Consider the following 15,972-nt stretch of genomic DNA (forward strand, 5'->3'; position numbering starts at 1 on the left):
GTCAGCCACACACACACACAAACACACACATTATTGTACTTGCTGCATACTGAGGACCGGGTATAAGTGCCGACGAAGTGAGGACCAGCATTTCCACTTTGTACACAATTACAAATATCTACTTCATGAATGATATCTATAAAGAATTACTGGGTGCAGTACCATAAAATGTCTGCAGGTGGAGCCCTAGAGCAAAAAGTGTGTGAAACACCAGGGCTGGAAAACGCGTTTTGTACCAAATTGAGGACCTCTGTTAACAACAAAGTATAGCATGTTTACAGCCTAAGGAAGTGATTTCAATGAAAACAAAGTGAGGACCGGGCTGGCCAAAATGTCCTCACTTCGTAAACATGACCTCCCTTTGTTGTTTAAAAACCCTCACTGGTCCTCAGTATGAGTACAAGAAAACACCCCCCCCCCCCCCCTCACACACACACACCCCCCGACACACACACACACACACGCACACACACACACACACACACACACACACACACACACACACATTTTCTTGTTAGGACTATGTATTGACCTCCATTAATTTGAACAGCCAAACTAAAACTGTATCCCTAAACTTAACCAATGATTGTAGTCACATTTTATTGTTTGTATTATTGTTGTTGTTCATTTCTTAAATGTCTACTTTCTGTCCAAAGGAAGAAAGTTGCCACTGGTAAAAACAACATGACCTGCACAGGAACTGCAAAGAAGTACCACCTCTGCAACACTAAAGTGAGTCTCAGACTCTCAACACTTCAGTACTCCTCTGTATAAAGAGCCATCCATGAGACTGTGGCAAGCAGCTGTGAGGCTATCTGAAATGTAAACCTAGGGTTCAGAGTGATCGTCCATGCAGAAAACCATCCTCAAAGAATTTATTTTTATTTGTGTGACACTATAAAACTGTAATGAGTCATAACAGGCATCTGTCAACTGTTTCTCTGTCATGCAGCAATGTCCTACGACTGGGAGGAGCTTCAGAGAGGAGCAGTGCTGGTCCTTCAACTCCCAGCTTTACAATGGCAGGAACTATCAGTGGAAACCTCTGTATCCTGGTAATAACACTCGTAAAATTCCTGGACAACCTCGCATAGCTCCATGAAAAACACCAGTGGTGAACAAGGTCTTTGCTGTTTGGTCTTCTGTGTCCTGTGTCCATAACGGTAGTGAGTGGGAACAGACCTGACCTGATTTCAGTCGCAGTCAATCAAGCATTGTTTTTTAGTGTGTACTGATTCCCGATCCAACTGCAAATACATGCTGCCAATAGCCAATGAGAAAGAGTAGGTGGAGCACAGGACATGGCACCAGAAGAAGAAATTAAGTAACGGAATCGTCAAAACAACAGTGACATTTGTTGTTTGTTTACCTTTTTAACTGACGCTCTCGTAGACTTGGTCTCAGTCAGTTGGCTTCTAGTTGACGCATTCACAAATCATGTAGTCTGTGACGCCTCATCAGGCTCGTGATCCCCAGTCTTTCAGTCATCATAAAGAAATCTGTTGAAACCAGTCGGCTGTGTGTACTCCAAAGCGAGCTTGCCGCATTAAAAGGAAAAGTAGTTTCTGTCAGGGTGTAACCTTCCTCAGTATTGTTATGATTTTATTTAGTGCAAGTTTGTAGTTGCAGTGCAGTGCTGCAACATGTCAATTTGCAATGTAGCCTACACACCATACCATATATTTACTGGGTAAATAGCTAGTAATTATAGGACTGTTATGAGTCAGCTTATAACCCAATAATACACTAAACTTTACCATTTAGTTACCAGCTAAATACCCAACATTTTGGCCATAGTTTCATTGTACTTACCTTCTTATTACCTGCAGTAATTACCCAATAACATGCAATCATTTACTATATAGTTACCAGGTAAATCCCCAGTAGTTTGGCCATAGTTTCATTGTATTTACTTTCTTATTACCATTGGTAATTACCTAGTAACACTTTTGTGTTACCATGAATTTACCAGGTAAATACCTGGTAATTAGGGGACTTTAAAAGAAAGGGTCACCCTCCAGGAACATAGGTAGTACACAGCAAATACTGGATGTGAGAAAGTACGTAACTACTTAAGCATCTGGTTCTCTCTGTCAATCTGTTGTATCTCCTCCACATTATGTAAGACAACATTAACACACAAAAATGTAAAATATATTCCCCTCCACAGATGACTACGTACACATCTCTAGCAATCCATGTGATCTCCACTGCACCACGACCGATGGCCAGAGGCAGCTAATGGTGACTGCACGGGATGGCACATCCTGCAAGTACAGCAGCTACCATGGCGTCTGCGTGGACGGTAAGTGTGAGGTGAGTCCAGCGTCATATTTAGTTTGTATTCACTGTTTCCTTCAGGTATTTTAAAGATCAGTTCGATGTCTAAGCCACTTCATTTTTTTAAATAACTTACAGTAAACACATTAGAACACTATTAGTTACTATTCTATGCAGTGGACAATAAAATATCAATACATTTGTACATTTGTTTGTAATAAGCTGTTGCAACTGCGGTGGGTTTTTCCTCCTGCTGATGAAAGTGTTAAAAGCACTAAATTCAATAAATATGTGCACTACTTTCCTCTTTAAATCACTGTTACTGGTTTCTTGTTCATATGATAGATAGATTTTACCTCTTAACTTCCGTTCTTCCGCTTCACTTGCTTAGCCAATCGGATGTGATGGAGTGCTGTTTTCCTCCAACGCCTTGGATAAGTGTGGGGTCTGTCAGGGCGATGGCAGCAGTTGCAGCAGAGTAACGGGGAACTTCCGGCGTGGGGCCACAACTCTGGGTGAGCATCTTTTTGTCTTGATAAATAAATAATGAAACAAAAATAATTAACTGGCGGGATTGCAGGTAAACCTTCTTTCCTTCCATCAAGGTTACTCTTTCATAACTCAAATACCTGAAGGATCGTGGGACATTCAGATCATTGAGAGGAAGAAATCGGCTGATGTTCTGGGTGGGTACTTCTATGCTGTCTACAAGATTGACAACACTTATTATCAAACTTCTAATGTGATTCTGGTACAGCTGTGACGGACCAGGCTGGAAACTTCTTCTTCAATGGGGCCTACAAAGTGGACAGTCCCCAAAACTTTCATGCTGCTGGCACCATCTTCAAATACCGCAGACCAATGGACGTGTACGAGACTGGGATCGAGTACATTGTTGTTAAAGGCCCCATTGATCAGGCTATCAATATCCTGGTATGATTCTTCCGTGCACGTTTCGACACATGCTATGACTGGCCACTCCCCCTCCATAATGGGCCGCTGTGTAAAATTCAGTTGGATCTATCAGCATAAATGTGATATAACGATTGTAATGACGCGTTCATAATTGCACCTGAACGTCATCTATTTTAGCAGCTCTCTGATGAGACGGAGATGCAGCGTTGAGTGCGTAGGCTGATAGTGAACAGGCCTTTATTCTGACAGTGACCATGTAAATCCATGTTATAGGCCATGCTTGATAGCTCTTCTTGCAGGATGCTGGAACACACACTGGTTCATTTCTTCACAATTTTTTCTTAAAGCGGACCTAGACCGGAAGTTCCAATTAACGCTGTTTTTTAGTGTGTATCTGCATCATTACCTCGTTTATGAAGCCCTGAAGTTTCGAAACAAACAGTTCAGCCACTGCTGAGAACGCTGTGTTTTATCGTAATCTCCGGGCTCAGCGAGATCTCTGAAAATCCCGTAATAGTTACGTAAACAGCGGTTCTCCTGAACGAGCCGATCGTCCATCTCCGGGCACTAGTCCGGGCACATCCGGTTGCGTACATTGAACCGCAGAAGAAGAATAACGTCCGTTGTGGAGGTGTTTCACGAGCGACAGTGTCTTCTGACTCTGAGTCTGACTCTGGGTCAAAGTCATAAAAGGGACTGCGGCGGGGAGTCGTGAAGAAGCTATTTTTAAACCCTGTTAAAATAAAGTTTTGATAATGAGGAGCAGTGCATCCACCGTTCCAGAAGGGGGAGCTGCGCTTCTGAGAGCGGGTGTGCCGAATGTCACTTCCGGGGTACTGGCCAATCACAACACAGTCTGTCTTCTTAGGCGAGATTTATGTCTGAAATAGCTCAGCTGACAAGTGCTTCAAAAAGGACAGATTTCTATCGGCTCGTTTACAGCAACTAGGAGGTTTTTGACCATAAAAACAAGTTAATGTATGTAGGTAGACCTCCATAACTAACATATATGTGCAACAGGACCACTCTATGTGACCTTTAACTACTCATCATCATATCTGGATTCAGTGAAATCAATTTGTCTTGACTTGACTCGTGTTCTTCTCGTTGCTCAGGTGTGGAACCAGAATGGTCGCACTCCATACATCACCTATGAATACACTGTTCTGCGGGACTCCCTGCCACCCATCCCACCTCCTCCTGTCTACACTGGATCAGACAGCTCAGCCGGCGAGGCGTCCGTGGAGCTGGGGAGTTTGCTGTCTCCTAACAGCAGTGTTTATGGCAAGTCCAGTCCTCAGGGCCAGCTCGAGTCTGGAGGCACAGATGGACAGAAGGGTCCAGAGACTAATGAGGTGTATGAGGAAGCGGCAGCCATTGACTGTGACCAGGATGGAGCAGCTGCCCCAAAATTCACAGGTAGGAATCATAGAATGCCTGTGAAGTGAAGCCAATGTGAAAGAGACTGTTATCTTGAATGGCCATCTGGTGGAGGACTACACTGTGAGCAATTTCCAACTGAAAGTTGAAGTTGGTAAATATGCACCAAAGTCCATAGAGAAAATCAGTATTTTTAACTCATGGAGGAACAAAGGAGATGCATGGCTAATGGTGCCTTTGGCAAGCTTGTGTGACTCAGGAAAATACGAATGAAAGATTTTCAAACACACTAAAGTCACAAGATAACATATTTGAACTTATTGATGGAGACAGCAGTGGATCAACTCTTCTTGTGCGTCATTATGTAAAATCATACATTTTCTCTATGGACTTTGGTGCAGGGAGAGTGACTGGTTTGTACACAAATGTCCGTTTTTAGTCGGTAGGAAATGTCTAATGATGAGATAATTTAGCATTTAGCAACATATTCTTAACCCTTTAAGGTACTACTCAACCATTTTGGTCGACCACACTTTAAGTCACTATATCTCATTGAAAAATGCATCACCCTGAACTCACTCAACAACACAACAAAAACCAGGTTTATTATGAACAGACGTCTTAACCGTTTGGTAAAGGCCTGTATCTGAAATACTGTAGAGTCTAATTAAAAAAAAAAAAATATATATATATATATATATATATATATATATATTGATTGATTGATTGTCGTTATTGTTATCATAAGTAAATAAAATAAAATTCTAAAAAATAATTTTTCCTTTGCTTTTTTCTTGTGCGTACCTTAAAGGGTTAAAATGGAACATAGATGATACATGAGCTTTTTGTTAAGTAGCTAAAATAGTTTCCTGAACAGTTCCAACTAGTCAGCTCTGACTGTGTGTCAGTCCCTTTACACATATAGTAGAGTAAATGTATTATCTGAATTGTTTGGACCCTGTATTGGTTCAGTGGCCTGTTAGCAGACAAGCTAAAATAGGTCAGATTTTACCGCAATCCTCTTCCTTCTCCATTTTTCTGCATGTTTGTGTGATGGCCCGTTGCATCTCTGCATTATTGATGTTACGGTCACATGAAAGGGATCGGTGGTGGATGAAAAATTCAGAGTTTCTTGCTGTTTTCCCCCCTTTGTTATAAATGGCTGAATCAAAAACATGTGCAGTAATGGCCTCCCTGCAGGCTCTCAGCTTGCACAGCTTACCGCCAAGGCCATTATGCCACCTCTGTGTGGTGCGATGAGACGGTGAAGAGATCGCAGGGTTTCAGCATACACTTTCATGAAAGTGCTGAACAAAATCTGAATTTTAAATGTTAACTTTCACTGCTAGGGGTTTTGTAGGTAAAGTCACAATCTTTACCTGATGTGATTATTACATCCCTTATTGTTCTTGATTGATTTTGTTTGATCTGTCTCCAATCACAGCTGATTTTTGCAACTTTGATCCATCAGAAGGAAACAGCAGTCATACAGGCAGCACAGCCAACCCTGCCACTGCTGGTGAAGCCCTGGACACGGGACCAGATTCCCCAAACCTCATCTGGAGGGTGCTGCTGGATGGCCGACTCAGCCCTGATGAGCTACTCATTAACATTTCGACCAATCAGCTGCTGACCGAGGGCGGCAGCCTTTTCTTGTCAGAGGTGGGTCCACCAGAGGCAGAGCTAAGCAGTCTGGAGCAAGATTTTGGTCTTAATGGGACAATGGAATACACACTGGGCAGCAAACGCAACGACAGCGGAGACACTTTGTACCAGAACAAAACAGTGCAGGGTGGTGGGAGGAGCTCCAACCGCTCCAACAGAACCAGGTAATCCAACAAGACAAATGAATCCAACAAAACCAGATAATCCAACAGAACAGTATAGTAAACGGGACATCATCCATCCATCCAGCCATTATCTACCGCTTTATCCTCCACCGGAGAGACTGTGCCTATCTCAGCTGACATAGGGAGAGTTGGGGTACATCCTGGACAGTTTCCCAGTCCATCGCAGGGCCACATATAGAGACAAACAACCATTCACGGGACATCATATTAAACTAAAATTTTAAATGATATGGAGCAGATTTCCTTGGTTTCCTTCAGGCTTTATTACTTCTGAATGTTTTCAGGTCACACCAGTCATCTGTGTTCAGACAAGCCTCTGGGTCTGCTGCTGCCTGAGGACATGACACTACAGACGATGGACAGTGTGGAAACTCTTCCATAGCCTGAAAGTGTCCTCAGAGAGCAGATAGACAGTGAGACAGTCCACCATTAGTCATCCAATAGACAAACCGAAAGAGATACAGTAAATCAGGAGGACAGATTAACTGACAGGAAGTATACCAGTGAGCCAGATGGGCAATAAAATATAGGTGTATAGGTACTTTGGGTGTACTGTACAGGCTAGAAAGATAGATACTGTGTATGTTCAGGCTTTACATGTATATGTATTCACTGTTTGGCGGCCAGCCACCATAAAACCAATGACATGTCTGTCTGAGAACAGCAGTGATATAGCCTGATTTAAAAACAAAAATATGTAAAACATGATGCGAAGGGGAAAGTGAGCTGTCAGACTGTAGTCACTTCTGGGGGAGGAAAATGCAGCAGTGAGGGATAACTCAAAGAGCCGTTCAAATAAATGTCTGGCAGATGGAGAATGACAATCCTTACGACAAGAATGTCCACATGACTTTTAGTGTTATGCGATGAAAAAAAAAAACACGTGTATCTGCTGGGAGGAGGGCTGCAAATCAGACAGTCTCCGCAAGTAAAGGGAGTGCGTTGGCTGGTGTAGTAACAGGGTGAATCTAGTCACAGTGTTAAAGGGTGGGTCTTCATGGAATCACCTCAGCATGTTCCAGTCGTTTTCACCAACATTCCTATGTGTCACAAAGATAAATCCTGCTACACAGTTTTCCTTTCCTTATACAGTGTGTGTGTGTGTGTGTGTGTGTGTGTGTGTGTGTGTGTGTGTGTGTGTGTGTGTGTGTGTGTGTGTGTATGTGTGTGTGTGTGTGTGTGTCAGGGGGAATCAGAGGCTCAATCAGAAGAACCTGAAACTGAGCGCTGCGGACATGTACCGCTGGAAACTCTCGTCTCAGGAGCCATGCAGCATGACATGCTCGATAGGTATTTTCAAACAAACTCAAGATATGTGTGCAATTACATAATTAAGTTTCCATGACAGTCTCACAGTATCTGATCAACCCACGAACACAACACAGGGCTAGTGTTCGGAGAAAATACAGATCTAACCTTAAAAGTGTCTGCATCTTAGACCGTTTGTATAGAAATGGACATCAAAATGGACATCGTCTCTGGGTCCGTTTCAGTTTTTTCAATTCAAAATTATATCCATTTTGTAAATTATGATCCAATTCATATTGCAGGGGAATCTTGAGGGCTCCCACATCGCTCACTTCTTTACCAGCAAGGTTGAAGCTTAGATGGACATGCAGTGGATGCTTCCACATATACTGTAATTACTTCTGATTTAAAATAAACATGATGGTGCTGGCATCACAAGAGCTCACATCGTTCAATAGATGACATTACACAGAATGGATACCGTTGATACTATTGTTCTCCAGGTTTCTGTAACACGTAAAAGCTGACCGCAACAATAGACTCCCTCTTCCCAACTCCCAAAAGAACCACCACCAACAAACTAAACAAACCATTTCAAAGTTTTATTAAAAACTAAAAAGCACTCGAAGAGCGCAGACCTCCGCCAAGGTAGCTCAGTGCCCACAAAATTCACCCTGCCGATAGGCCTGGGTCAGACAGTGAGAGTTGTAACCAGTGATAGCGTCTACGGATCACGCCCAAAATTGAATCACTTGTTCCTGGCCCCATTGCTGACATTTCCAAATCATCCAAATCCATCTGTGACTTTTTCGAGTTATGTTGCTAACAGACAGACAGACAAACAAACTTGGCGGAGGTCAAAAAGCACTACAGTGCTGGCTGTGAGTGGTTCAAGGAAGTCCACTGCAGCTGCTGATCAGGCCTCTTACACTGGAACCTCCGTGTGCAGGACCAATCAGCTCCCAGCATCCACCTAGACTCTCACACACATTTCATTCACTCAAACATGCAACATCTGCAACCCATCTCACACTCACATGCAGACTCATACACACAGGGAAAAGACACAGCCATATATAAAGCTATTTCTTAAGTCACATTACTCTCTGTAGATGGTGGTGACTCACCTCAGGATAGTGCTAGAGCTAATAATGTTCCCGTTGACTCTTTATTTCTTCACATCACATGAGAACATTGAATTATGTTTGGTGTAATTGTTTTTCTTTTGTGTGGTTTCTTTTTGTATCTAATCAATTGTTGCTCTAAATCCAGGAGTTTCAAAGTCTTTTGTCACATGTATTCGTTATGATGGTGTCGAGGTGCACGATATGTATTGTGATGCTTTGACCAGACCCGAGCCGGTCCACGACTTCTGTATTGGCCGAGAATGTCAGCCCAGGTACATTCCACTGGAGTAAAAATCAAATCAACTGTAATTAAGCTGTTATTACTTATCTTACTAAACACTGTGTGTCGGAATCTTCTTTTGCCTTGATCTGATGACTTGGACCTGATGTTTAGGTGGGAGGCAAGCAGCTGGAGCGAGTGTTCCAGGACCTGCGGTGAAGGTTTCCAGTTTCGCCAGGTTCGCTGTTGGAAGATGTTGTCTCCGGGCCTGGACAGCTCTGTCTATAGCGACCTGTGCACCATTGATGACCTGGAGAGACCTGTGGAGAGACGAGCCTGCAAAAGCCCGGCCTGTGGGCCACAGTGGGAAGTGGCCGAGTGGACTGAGGTATGAAAATTAAACCAGAACATGACAGGGGAGGTGTTTATTGCTGTACCACGTTTGCAGTACTCATGGCTGTGACCATTTTTTGGCTCATACAAATAATTAAACTTTTTTTCCCTAGTTTTTTTCGTATTAAAGGTGCATTATGTAATAAATCTATAGCAACTGGCCATAAAATCCTCCTAATATGTCACAGAGACTAATAATGTTCATATAACAAACTGAACTCACCAACAACAACAGTACAGCCAAAGTATTTGCATTAAAAAAATATTTTGCAGACTGCAAATCATGTTTATGTTTTGAAATCATGTTTTGGCATGTGGCGCCACCTACTGCCGTCTACCAATCATTGCAGTCAGTAGAGTCTCAGCTGCCGAGCAACCACGGGTTGCCAGTTACGTCAGAAAACTAAACCTAAAAGACCTTGGTATTTTGAATTTGAATGTAGTAACCGTTTTTGGCCACATTCTTACATATGGCACCTTTAAATAAAGTATCTATCTATCTATCTATCTATCTATCTATCTATCTATCTATCTATCTATCTATCTATCTATCTATCTATCTATCTATCTATCTATCTATCTTAAATACTTAAAAGCATCAGACATAGGTATGAACTCAAAACAAGGTTGACTGGAGCAGGTGGACGTCCCTCTCCAACAGTAATGTCCAGTGATGAACCTGTTTCCCCCTCAGGTACACTCTTAAAAATAAGGGTTCCAAAAGGTTCTACCTGGAGCCAAAAAGGGTTCTCCTATGAGGACAAGCCTAAGAACCTTATATGGTTCTACTTAGCAGTGGAGTGGATCTGAAGCTGCAGTATATGTTTAGTGTACTAAAACATATTTAAATTGACTCTGTGTGCTTTTCCATCTTCCATCCAGTGTCCTGCTAAATGCAGCCTAAAGGCCCAGGTGACCCGTGATGTGCGCTGCTCTGACGAGACCAGACCATGTGACCTAATGACCAGACCACCATTCATCAAAAACTGCACTGGACCGCCCTGTGAACGCCACTGGACTGTGTCTGAGTGGGGTCCTGTAAGTGTCTGTGCACTATGTCATATCCAGTACACATACAGATAATTTATGTGTTATTGTAATCTTGATCCAAACACAAATGTTGTTTTCTCCTCCACTGTGAAGAAAAGTGAGTCATGTTGATTTAATGATTATTATAACCCATGTCTGAGTTATTCAGTGAAACAAATTCCTTGCGTTCTTAACGCATTTTCCTCCATCTAATGTTTTTAAGATTGATAGTTTCACCTGTCCACAACTGTCTGCATTACACAGTGTGAATTTACAGCTTTTATTGTCTTCTACAGACAAATGTAGTTTCTGATGTTCCACTCAAAGTCACAGTCTGGAAACTTTAAGGTCTAATTTACAACCGTGTGGAGGCAAATGGCCCGAGCAGCTGAGAAATGTTCCTCACACGCTGTGAAATTGTTCCCACTGCAACTCCTAATGTTAGGTCAAAAATCTTTTATTATTATTTATGAAATTGTCAACTGTGAAAACATGCAACTTTATATTTCTATTATACTTTGATATACCAGATTGTTATGTTCAACGGTGTCGTAAAATTTTTATATTGACAGATGTTTGCAGTGTTGTGTCTGTTCTATTAAAGTTAGGCGGATAAAACAGAAACACACCTGCATCCTTTAATGAGCCAAGAAGAATATAATAGAAATGATTTTATTTTGAAGGTTCAGTTCATCCACATCATGAAAAACATATTAGTCCATGCAAGTCCACACAAATGGTCCAGGTGGACATACATTGGGTCACCATGGGTGGATTGCAAGAGAATGGAAGAGAATGTGGGAGCAGTTATTCATCTGTAGAATGTCACAGACTACATGTCAGACTGCATATGCAGCCCTCTATAAACACCCAACACAAATATATATATTGAGGCCTTAAAGGAGTCATATTATACACTATTTCTCCAAGTGAACCTAGTTCCCTGGTGTCCTAATGAACATGTCTGTGACATGCTTTGGTCAAAATACCATAAGGATAAAGCACCACATCAGTTCAATCACCCTGCCAAAACAGCCCTGTTCAGAACGCTCGGTTTAGTAGTATCTCTTTAGGTCCACCTTAAAGGTCCACCTTAAAAAAGAAGTAAAAGAAACTTAAGGGACAGGAAATGACATCAGCCACAGAGGCTACTGGGAGCTAAGAGCAGTTAGCATTTGGAAAAGTGATCATTTGCAGGCTCTAGCAGGCACATTGCCATCATATATAACATGTATCCACTGGACAGATAACTCTCTGTCCAGTGGATACTCTTACTTACTCAAACTTAAAAAGACTGACCTGTGCTGCTGTTTTAAAGTTTTTAACTGTTTTTGAGTGATCCGCTGTGACTTCATAATCAAAACTGACACTCTCCTGAGTGATGTTTTCTGACCTCTGACCACATGTTGCTGTAGTGCTCGGGTTCGTGCGGCCAGGGGAAGATGGTGCGTCATGTGTACTGTAAGGCCCTGGACGGTCGAGTGGTCCCTGAGAATCAGTGCTCTGTGGAAAACAAGCCTCTTGCCATCCATCCCTGTGGGGAGAGAGACTGTGCTCCACACTGGCTGAGCCAAGACTGGGAGAGGGTGAGGCCCAAATCATGCTTTTACCTTTTTAAGATTTTAATCTCTTTATTCCTTTTTATTCCATTTTCCCATTTAACACTCTAAATCTTCTTCAACTTTTCATTTTTCTTACACACTTTTTGACCATTTGTTTTGGATTGCAATTTTACGTAGTGGTATATCTTACAATTCTCTCTTGCCTTAATATATTTTAGTTTAATTCTAAACTGTTAAACTGTTTCATGAATTATTTTGTTGTTTGTTATGTTTCCCACAGTTTTGACATGTCACCTATCAATGAATCTCTGGTTTCTCACACACATACAGTATCTGTATAATGTTTCTATTAACACAACAATTGTAAATAAAGATGGATGACTTATCGCCCCCTAATGGGGAGCCCTGCCCCCTTAACGACAGTTTCTTTCATTTTTTTATTTTTCTTAAAAAGTCTTATCAGATTTTTTGATGTTATTAGTGACAGTTGAGTTTTACTCGTGGATGTACAGATGACTCCACGCCACAGATAACAATGTCACCCCCAGAATAAGCTGGCGGTGCCTGTATCTGACATACAGGCAGTGGGAAGACGGTGGAACTGTGTCAGCCATGTTTGTTTCCAATCACTGATTGTTTCGATCGTCGGTGTCTACTAATTCAGATATGATACATACAAGGTCAGTACCTTCATTTTCCCCTCTGCAGTGCAACACGACTTGTGGTCGTGGTGTGAAGCGAAGGAGCGTCATGTGTGTTGGCATCAACGGAGGAAAGTTTCAGATCTTTGACGATGAAGCGTGTGGAGGGAGCGAGAAGCCAGAAGAGGAAAACACCTGCTTTGAGAGGCCATGCTTCAAATGGTACACCACCCCCTGGTCAGAGGTGAGGTCAGAAAGTGCACACACTTCACCTGCGTAGGATTTGTTCCCAGGATTCCCTTTCTATTGTGTCTTTTATGGTACAGGTACAATAACTCTTACACTCTTCAAAATAAAAGTGCTAAGTCGAACCATATGAGGTGCTTCGGCTTGTCCTCATAGGAGAACCCTTTTTTGGTTCCAGGTAGAACCTTTTATAAAGGTTTTAAAGGGTTCTCTAGATCAAAATGGGTATTACTGGAACCATTAGTGTTACCAAGAACCCTTGAAAAACCTTTTCTTCAGGATAGGGTTTTTCAGAAGCAAATGGTTCCAGGTAGAACACTTTTGGAACCCTTTTTTTCTAAGAGTGTATACACTGAAACACATGTGATCATGTAACACAACAACCAATATCATATGTAGTGAGTGGCCCATATAAATCTGGTGAATATAAAACTCATGGAGAGCCCATGAGTTGAACTTCAGGACATAGGAACATTTGACATTATCTGGGGGCAATGTATCATGGACCATCTTACCCTGGGGACATAGTACCTGTGAGAACATAAGATAATAGAAGAAACATAGGACCATGAGGACATAACAGCTTTGACAAAACATTACCTTAGGAACATAGATCATTGATCATCTTAGAACCCTCAAGACAGCAAGGAATCGGGGTATAGATTTAAGACAACAATACATAATAATTATATATTTGTATCATTAAAGAGCATTTTTTTGCATCAGTGAGAACAACAGGTGTGTTGTGTGTGTCTGTGTTTGTGTGTGTGTGTGTCTTCAGTGCACCAAGACCTGCGGTGTTGGTGTGAGGATGAGGGATGTAAAGTGTTACCAGGGCAGAGAGTTGGTCAGAGGCTGCGACCCCCTCACCAAACCAGTGGCCAAACAGACCTGCACCCTTCAGGCCTGCCCCACGCAGCCTCCAGGTAACAACATAGGGAGATTCCCTTCTCTCCTACACGGTCTCACAAACGTTTGTGCAGAACTCTATTTAAAGCTTGGGTCAGTACAGCCACTTTCACACTAAAACGAGTGGGTACACGCAGGATATTTTAAACACAGATAAACGCCAATGCCAAAGAACACCATTCTTACTTAGTATGTTCTGTGGTATTTTTTCACCTGTGCGTGAAATAATATGAAAGAATGTGCTGGATAAAAAGAGTCTATTGCCACCATTCAGCTAAGTGGGCCTGTTACTGTGGTTACTAATGTGTACCTTCATCCCACTGATCTGATTGATGAAATTCAAAAAAAAAATGTTTTGCCACAAACATTCATGGCTAATGGCTAAGCTTATAGTTGGAAAATTGATGTGCATTGTAGCGCTGTGTTGGAAATGATGCAGGACATTCTTGCCAGAAATTAAAGGTCACATAGAGTGGTCCTGTTGCACATATATGTTAGTTATGGAGGTCTACTTACATACATTAACTTGTTTTTATGGTCAAAAACCTCCTAGTTGCTGTAAACGAGCCGATAGAAATCCTCTTTTCTGACGGTGTTTCCCAGCCGCGAGATTTGAGACTCAACTCTCTCGCCCAGAAGACAGAGTCTTGTGATTGGCCAGTATATTCAGCACACCTCTCAGAAGCACAGCTCCCCCCTCTGGAACGGTGGATGCACTGCTACTCATTATCAAAACATTGTTTTAACAATGTTTAAAAATAGCTTCGTCACGACTTTGACCCGGAGTCAGACCCAGAGTCAGAAGACACTGTCGCTCGTGAAACACCTCCACAAACGGACGTTATTCTTTTTCTGCGGTTCAATGTACGCAACCGGATGTGCCCGGACTAGTGCCCGGAGCAGGAGGATCTGCTGTTCAGGAGAACCGGTGTTTACGTAACCTGACCAGGTTTTTTCAGAGATCTCACTGAGCCCGAGATTACAATAAAACACAGCGTTCTCAGCAGTGACTGAACTGTTTGTTTAGAACCTTCAGGGCTTCTTAAACAAGGTAAGGACGCAGATGCACACTAAAAAAACAGCGTTAATTGGAACTTCCGGTCTAGGTCCGCTTTAAGCAAACAAAGAAGTAATTAGCATGTTCACCCAGGCCTTGTGGCCCAAATAATTATGCCGATACTATCCTAAGGAACTACAGAGTCATTTAACTTGAGAGTGATGCTGATTTAAAACCCATTTCATCTTGAGCTTAATGAGAGCGTTCTGTCCGTTGCAAAGAGGGAATTTACTTCTCGTATGCTAAAGTAAGTAAGGTTTCATTAACTAACACAAAAATTGAAAGAAAGGAAATAATTTTGGTACCTATCTCCCTCTGATTGCATCCCAGATGAGAGCTGCCAGGATCGTCCCTCCACCAACTGCCTGCTTGCTCTCAAGGTGAACCTGTGCAGCCACTGGTACTACAGCAAGGCATGCTGCCACTCATGCCGTGCCATACGACCTCCACCCTCCTAGTCCAGCTTCTCTCCACCCAACTCTGACTCCAGCATGAGGACATATATGGCTATGTTTACTTGTACAGCAGTTACTGTGAATAATAATAATAAGACAAAGAGCTAAACGTGTTCATCCATTTTTATAAAGCTTACTCCAGTAACTTGTATTTATGTTTGTCGACTTCAAGTTGGATATTTCAAATGAATGAAATCTGATCCGAAACAACAAATGTTGACACATAATTGATTTGGAGTGAATGGTAAATTCCTCTGTAATTGTAACAAAAACAACTATTGAGCTTCTATTTTTTTTATGTTATGTTTTTTTTTTTACGCATCATGTTTTTAGATCAATATCTTTTATTTCTAGTCTTTCCTGGGACACACCAAGGCCACTGCACAAAGTAAAAGGTGTCTTATTGCCTCTGTCAGTCGATTTTGGTCAGTAATACTCTTTCACACAATTGGCAAAATGCTTGAGATGCAATAACTCCCGAAATCAGTAGGTGGCAGTAGTTTGTTTTCATCACAAAAAAGTGACAAAAATGACAGGAACTAAGAAGGAAGAACACATCTACTGTCACTAACAGTTCCACTGTTTGATCGCAACAGTTTTTCACTCAGAGCAGCTGTAAACTAAAGCTCAGCTTAGACCTGTAGCTAACGATTATTCTCA

The 15,972-nt window shown here is 42.0% G+C and overlaps 1 protein-coding gene across 1 annotated transcript in view; it reads left to right on the plus strand.

The window, feature by feature from the left end:
* ttc16 (tetratricopeptide repeat domain 16) overlaps window positions 1-15,315 on the plus strand; it is a gene marked incomplete at both ends in the record, with an annotated part of 29,822 nt that extends 14,507 nt beyond the window's left edge. Inside the window, 16 exons of the mRNA XM_083904608.1 lie at window positions 657-732; window positions 953-1,055; window positions 2,171-2,316; window positions 2,672-2,795; window positions 2,886-2,966; window positions 3,038-3,213; window positions 4,311-4,614; window positions 6,047-6,404; window positions 7,612-7,715; window positions 8,946-9,072; window positions 9,195-9,408; window positions 10,296-10,451; window positions 11,858-12,028; window positions 12,713-12,889; window positions 13,673-13,817; window positions 15,188-15,315. Of these exons, the coding sequence (XP_083760734.1) occupies window positions 657-732; window positions 953-1,055; window positions 2,171-2,316; window positions 2,672-2,795; window positions 2,886-2,966; window positions 3,038-3,213; window positions 4,311-4,614; window positions 6,047-6,404; window positions 7,612-7,715; window positions 8,946-9,072; window positions 9,195-9,408; window positions 10,296-10,451; window positions 11,858-12,028; window positions 12,713-12,889; window positions 13,673-13,817; window positions 15,188-15,315 (2,590 nt within the window). The remainder of the gene's footprint in view (window positions 1-656; window positions 733-952; window positions 1,056-2,170; window positions 2,317-2,671; window positions 2,796-2,885; window positions 2,967-3,037; window positions 3,214-4,310; window positions 4,615-6,046; window positions 6,405-7,611; window positions 7,716-8,945; window positions 9,073-9,194; window positions 9,409-10,295; window positions 10,452-11,857; window positions 12,029-12,712; window positions 12,890-13,672; window positions 13,818-15,187) is intronic.
* Window positions 15,316-15,972: the final 657 nt, after the last annotated feature.

Source organism: Microchirus variegatus, assembly GCF_963457635.1.
Source record: "Microchirus variegatus genome assembly, chromosome: 18".
Lineage (NCBI taxonomy): Eukaryota > Metazoa > Chordata > Actinopteri > Pleuronectiformes > Soleidae > Microchirus > Microchirus variegatus.